Source organism: Tenebrio molitor, chromosome 4 (genome assembly GCF_963966145.1).
Source record: "Tenebrio molitor chromosome 4, icTenMoli1.1, whole genome shotgun sequence".
Classification (NCBI taxonomy): domain Eukaryota; kingdom Metazoa; phylum Arthropoda; class Insecta; order Coleoptera; family Tenebrionidae; genus Tenebrio; species Tenebrio molitor.
In genome coordinates this window covers 12869141-12875837 of record NC_091049.1, presented here as the reverse complement: position 1 = coordinate 12875837, position 6697 = coordinate 12869141, and the positions used below count along the sequence as shown (strand labels likewise).

General features: G+C 33.5%; 1 protein-coding gene across 5 annotated transcripts in view; it reads right to left on the bottom strand.

The window, feature by feature from the left end:
• Positions 1-1513: 1513 nt before the first annotated feature.
• The window catches only part of LOC138129111 (receptor-type tyrosine-protein phosphatase U-like), a 34572-nt gene continuing 29388 nt past the window's right edge, over positions 1514-6697 (bottom strand). For 4 of the 5 annotated variants that reach the window (XM_069045377.1, XM_069045376.1, XM_069045375.1 and 1 more), the window contains 7 exons: positions 3736-3871; positions 3478-3682; positions 3294-3421; positions 2545-2682; positions 2345-2490; positions 2156-2291; positions 1516-1705 (listed from right to left, as the gene is read on the bottom strand). In XM_069045377.1, coding sequence (XP_068901478.1) covers positions 1628-1705; positions 2156-2291; positions 2345-2490; positions 2545-2682; positions 3294-3421; positions 3478-3682; positions 3736-3871 — 967 coding nt within the window. In that variant the 3' untranslated portion in view covers positions 1516-1627. Of the gene's footprint in view, positions 1706-2155; positions 2292-2344; positions 2491-2544; positions 2683-3293; positions 3422-3477; positions 3683-3735; positions 3872-6697 lie in introns of all 5 variants that reach the window. The other variant, XR_011159088.1, reaches the window with a different exon arrangement.

The following is a 6697-nucleotide window of genomic DNA, read 5'->3' as shown; positions in this document are numbered from 1 at the left end:
GCTTTATTATTATTAGTATCGTAATATTATCGCATTATGTGCAGGAAGGCATGTTTGTGCTTATTTAATGAAAGGCGTTATGCAGCACATGCGCACCTGCGCTAGGGTGCACAGATCTTACCGAGACGAGACTACCGAGAGCTAAGATTCAAGAAGATCCAAGAAAGTCTTGTCTTGAATTCGTTATTGTATATGCGTTATTCCTGCATATACATGTATAATATGTGTGTGATTGACTTGTTGCAGGCAATGAGGAAGCGCGTTTTCATGCAAGTCAGTCAGCGTCAAAATGACAAAAAGCAGAAAGTGAGGTTACGAATACGTAAGGGCCGCTTTACATCTCATGTGAATGGAATGACAAGTGACGGCCAAAATTCCGTGGCCGCAATTGTCCGCCATAGTACTTTCAAAATCACTCAAAAAAAATGGAACACCTAGTATTAGTAATGGTTGTGGGAGAATAAATTTCTTTGCCCTTAGGAGAATTGGACGAACTCCCTGAGGTGTGTCACTGATGTTTGTTGCAATTAAGCTTAAAGAGTCTAAACTCTTGTTCAATTTTTGAATTTTTTACAAGTAAATTATTATTATTATTATAAAGTGGGCAAGTCCCCCAGCCCGAATTTATTGATTGTTGCGGATATTTCTATCAATTAATCATAGTTCCGTTGGATGTATTGTTTACTTTTTATTTTCACTAATCGTCAGTGGCCCATTTATTAAAGAATAATTGGATACTTAATTGTTTTTTTCTATTTTGCACATATAAAACAGTCAGTATAACACTCAAACGAGTTTTCGATACGCGTTTCAGGAACATTTACTTCAATTTTTAATGTTGGCAGTGACTGATAGTGAGTTGTTGCTACGTGATCGCTGCACTTCATGACACTTTAAATTCAAAACATACAATTGTTCGTCTATTTACCAGCGTTACCAACCCATATATTTGCCAAATATAACTTTCCTAGCATTATGTTTTGAACTTTTTTTTTAATTTAAGGGGCAAAATAGAAAAAATATTGGATTATACTCGTTTTATTCGTATAAGCCATTTTGTCGCACTTGTTTGCTTTATAGCACTCGTCGCTGCGCTCCTCGTGCTCTAAAAAACGCGTGCGACAAAACGGTGTCTTGTATAATAAATTACTATTTTCAACTTTCCTTATTTATTATGTTTCAGTTTTTTTATATTTTTTAATTGCTCTTCGTATAATCATTCACATAAAACTTTTTTTTTCCTCTTAATATTGTTAATATGTATTAATGTGTTTTCTTCAAATAAATTCTATAAAATCTATTATCGATAATTTGTTGCCGTGAAAATGTATCGTATAATTTCAATTTGATTGGTCCAATTTTAAAAAATAGAGCATCTTCATAGGCCAATTTTTTGAGGTGAATACTCTCTGATATGCAATTTGAATTTCAGAAACGGTAATCCGCTGTATCTAAATGCAAGTCCGACACTCACATACCCTATGAAAGCGTACAAGAAAAACAAGTTTCCTTTAAAAAAAAACAATTTTTTTTTTTTTTTATCAAAGTACATTTTTATAATTCGAATAAATAGCCATACCCTTACAATGAAACTTTTGGAAATTCGAGAAGAATGTTCATTCTTCTCTTATTCCTCTATATAGTAATATTTATCATGTCCATGGAAGTACGCACGAATCAACATATGAACCACTTTCAGCTGTTTCTGAAAAAAAATTCTTTACTTAGTGAAAAAGTGACTAGTACACATTTAGGTGGATGGAGAGCAGAGAAAACCTAATGTGAACTAATATAATACTGACAATTACATAGCTTAAAAACATAGTTATATATTGTAACGCGCGAAGAATTATGGTGGTGTGTCTAGAACTCGAATCCGCACCTGTGTCGCGAACTGAGTGATCTCACCGGATCAGATAAAAAAGCCGGCACGCCGTACAGTCACAGTCAGACAATTAACTAGAGTTTGTGTACTTATTAATTGTTTACAAGTCTTTCGCTAACGACGTTGGCATCATCAGAACAAGGAAAAGACTCATGTAAACAGTTAATAAGAAGTTTAGGGTGCTTTAGAAAAATGATTAATTGTTTTTTTCTTATAGATCCGCACCAGGTTCTGATGTTGAAGGTAGCTTAAGTTTTTTTATTCCCTTACCGCACTGTCGACAAATTCTGTTCCATTTCTCCTCGCAGTACGAATAGCGTTGCATACGTCGATTTCCAACTCTTTTTGGAACTTTCGGAAAATATAGGACAAGACTACAAATAAGCCAGAAGCGCTGACTCCATCCCTAAGAGCAAAGATTTCGAAATAAAATTACGTAATACAAGTGGAAAGACTTACTTGCACGCAATTAAACATGGTTCACGGTGTTCACCAACTCTGTTAAATTCTAACATAATTTTAAGAAGGTTAAAGGAATTTTTTAACTGCCGTTTTACACTCCAGTCGTGCAGTTCAAACAGACAAATATTAGTTTCGTAAATAATCTGGAAATAGGATATTATTTATTATTTATTTGCTTATAATATTGTGAGTTTTACTTGTCCGGTTGTTTTAGTGAATCTCCGCACTTCTAAGTAATTTATAATACCATAGGATTTTCTACTTTTCTCCAATAATCTGACTGAAATTATCGTTGCAGAACCAACAATCCTATGAGGCCACATGGGAATATTTTCCTAAATTTTGAAATAAATTACATATTTTCAGCTATAAAAAAAATCAGAAAAATTCTGATTTAACATATCTCATACTGATTTTACTATTTTTTATAAACACGACTGCGCCACCAGAACGGTACAAGAATAGTAACAGGGAATTTAATATTAGGTAGGTGTTAAAATTTCTCCTCAAAGTTGGCGTTGAACAGTCGATTGTGAACGCATCACTAGTCAGTCTGCATAGTAAAGGTCTTGGATCTTCTCATGGGCTATGAGTCATATTTGCGCAAATGACGAATATCGGTCTCAAGTACGCGCTACAGACCGACCGGAAAACATCCTCATTCGTTACGTTAATTTCGCCTCTCACTCGTCTATTTGTATGTATTTGAATTTGAAAGTAGTCGACGTTTTCAATTTCGATCTATAGATTTTTCACTGGTTTATCGCTCCGCCTTCACGCAAACACTTCCAAGGGCACAGTCCATGAAAGAATCCAACACCTCTAAAAACATAAACAACGCAAAAACTGAGGTTATGTACTGCGTGGTGCGTTCACAATCGACTCTTCAACGCCAACTTTGACGATAAATATAAATGAACACCCGATATTTTGCTTCAAAACTTACGTTCAGTTTTTTTAAAAATAAAATGTGAGTAACTTGTTCTGTTACGATTATTTTCCAAAACTCTGTAACAGTTTGTTGAGTAGGATGTCGTGTAACTAAATAGTTTTCACTGGTCTCGTACCCATCCACTTGAAAAATATGTAATTATTACCAACACATAATTTTGTGTTTTGCCTTAACTAACCAAAACTAGTGTGAAGTTCTGGATTGGTGGCACATTGAGAACTCTGGGATTTAACTATGCTGTCATTCCACTGCAATCTTTTTAAATAATTGAGTTGTTGTTTGATGACATTTTCATCTAAGTTTTCATGAAGAGATTTTTTAAATGGATTTTCTATTTCCATCAAAACTTCTAAAACAACTAGATGTACTAATAAATAGTTTTCCTAAAATGTTGTGTTATAGTAAAAATTTCAATTAAAACATTAGTAGATTTTACCATTTTATTTACCATATGAGGTCTTTGTTCTCTTAAACATTTTGTTAAATTATAAATATCAACTTCATTTGTACATTTTGCCATTGCTAAAGCTAGATCGCACAAAATTAATGTTCCAGTTCTGTTTACCCCAAACCTGGAAAAATTACATCAGAAAGTGAATAAATTCCTTTAGAATATAATTTTCACTTACCCAGCTTGCCCATTGTAGCTTGAGCTGTGAGGGATGCGCAAAGTTGAATAAAGAGGTCCGATAAAGAGGCCCTGGAAGCAGCAAAGAAATGCGACAAAATTAGTGTTAGACCACTACGCATCCGACTCTCACAGCTCAAGCTACAATGGGGAAGCTGTAACTTTACACAGTCGCAAACTTTTCTTGCCGGTTTCGTATCAGTTATTATTGATTGTGATCAGTGTTATTTACTTATTGCATTTTCAACATTTGCGCGGTAGTGACAATAAAAAACATAAAAAGTACATGAACTGTCATGAACATATAGGTACTATAAAGTTGGCCGTTGTGCTACTATCCAACCTAAAATTGTAAACTTTTGCCATAACGATGGTTATCGAATTATAATGATAACGATAGGATTTAAGAAATACCAAATATGCTGAAATCGTTGTAGTTCAATAGCGACCAATGCTTAACGAGCATCACTATCGGACGGATAGTTGTTTAACGATAAGTTACAAAATAGACCCGTTAATCTCTCAATTCAAAGTAACCAACCTTAGGCATTCAAAATAACTTTTTAAAATTCTAGTTACACACAACATAAAAAACGTTATTTCCCTAAAAGTTCGAATTCTATGGAGTAATCCATTTTTGACACGAGAGTATATGAAATCATATATACTCACATTTAATCGCAATTGTCTACATTTTAATCCTATAGAGCGGGCTGAAATCGACTAATATACAGTCGGGAGTAGAAAAAGACATTTTTCGCACACGAGCGCATAATTTGATGCACAAGCGACGAAGGAGCGAATGCTTCATTTGCGCGAATGTGCCGAATACGTCTTCTCGCATCGAGGTTTGTACAATATTTTTCGAAACGAACATTAACATTTTAAAATTATTACCCAATAGTTCCCAATTTAGTCAATTGATGGCGCTTTCCCAAGTGTCAATCTAAGGTTCTCGATGATAAATAAGGTAGCGATAACTCATTGTTCATTTTTGAGACTCCAAAAAAAAGAGGACATTATCGATAAATGCCGTGAGTGTGACAAAGACAGAAGTATACACAATTTTACGGGATGTTTGTATCGTGTCGAACAGATTAACTTGCATAGACTCCAAATTAAGTGAGATGGAAATATTGGCGCAACCGTTGTCGTTACCTTTTATAATCGAGAACCTTATGTCAATCGAATTAATAGCGATTTATTTGCATTCTTTTGAAATTTTCAACATCTAAATTGGAGAAATGACGTTTTGTAAAGCAGATTTTATTATTATCAAGTCAAATTATTTTCAGAATGCTCAAAAAGGCCAATGCTTTTTAAATGATTTAAGCACTAGTGCGCGAAATCTACGTTCGCGGTTAACTGTTGCGTTTGGGAAATGTCATTTTGAAGTTAGTGAGTTCAAAAATTGTATTAAATCAACCCAACACTACACAATGCACTAGAATACATTAATTAGAGCATAATCTCAGGGCGAATATGTTACTGCTTGAAGGATATATTTAAATTTTACGTGCGCTAGGTGGTTAGGTACTACTTTCTCTACGTAGAATTTAGTGGTTTTTATGTCAACCAATCTCTCGCTGGACAAATTTTACCAAATAACGTCATCGATATTTTTTTAAATGGAAACCCCCTATTTTTTTTTTCTTGATTCTGATAGCCCTTTTAATTGTCTAAACGACAGTATAACAATTTTGTTATCTTACATAAGGAAATTTTTGATAGAAAAAAAATAAAGTTGGAAAAAATTAATTTAATAACGAACAAAGATACTCGTAAGTCAAAACCTCTGTTACTAAGTTCTTAAAATTATGGAATTAAATGTTCAAATTGCCATCCCCCAGCTTGTTGACAATGACAAGTCTATGAAGAAATTCTTCCTGTTTTAGTTTTATCTTTTATTATTCCCGCACCCAATCAAAATTAAAATTTCTATACGTTATGTTTCTGTTAAATGAGCCATTTTCGAAAGCGTTTTGTAAAACAAATAACACATACGAATGAAATTGACAGTACCATTTGACTGTTTTGGTTTTGTGACTTGTTTTTGTTCATTATAAAATTTATTTTTTCCGACTTGTTTTTTCTCAAAAATTTCCTTACGTAAGATAACAAAATGTTTATATTGTCGTTTAGACAATTAAAAGGGCTATCAGAATCAAGAAAAAAAATTAGGCGTTTCCATTTAAAAAAATCTCGATGACGTCATCACTCGAAAACAAATGACCGCTTGGAATTTTATTTGGTATTAAAATATGTATTTTTATATTTTTTTATAAACTAAAATTGACCCGTCCAAAGATTTTTTTGAAAATATTTTGTTTAATTTTTAATGAATTTATTCCATACCTTTGCCGCTCACTGTACAGGTGTCCCAGAACTCGCGGATCAAACTTAGAGTGCATTTTCCTTGATGGTAATGAAGGTAAAAAACGTTTAGAAAAATATTCAGGGTGCAACAGCTTTTTAGTTATGAATTAATCAAATTGAACAATAGAGCTCGATCTAATTGTCCCTTTACGAGAAAATTGAGTACCTTGCCTCAATTGCCAAGCAACGTGTAATTCGTATGAATAATTAAAATTATTTTTAATATTTATCTGGTCGACTTGTCGGAACAGACGTCAAAAGTGACAGCTTCTTTTGAAATAACCAAAACTGGGATAATTTCGCCAAAGGCAGGCGAAAAAATGTATAGAATCTTTACCAGGGAACACAAGAAGTTTCTTCTTCCGGCAATGAATGAAATATGGTTTGTTATTTA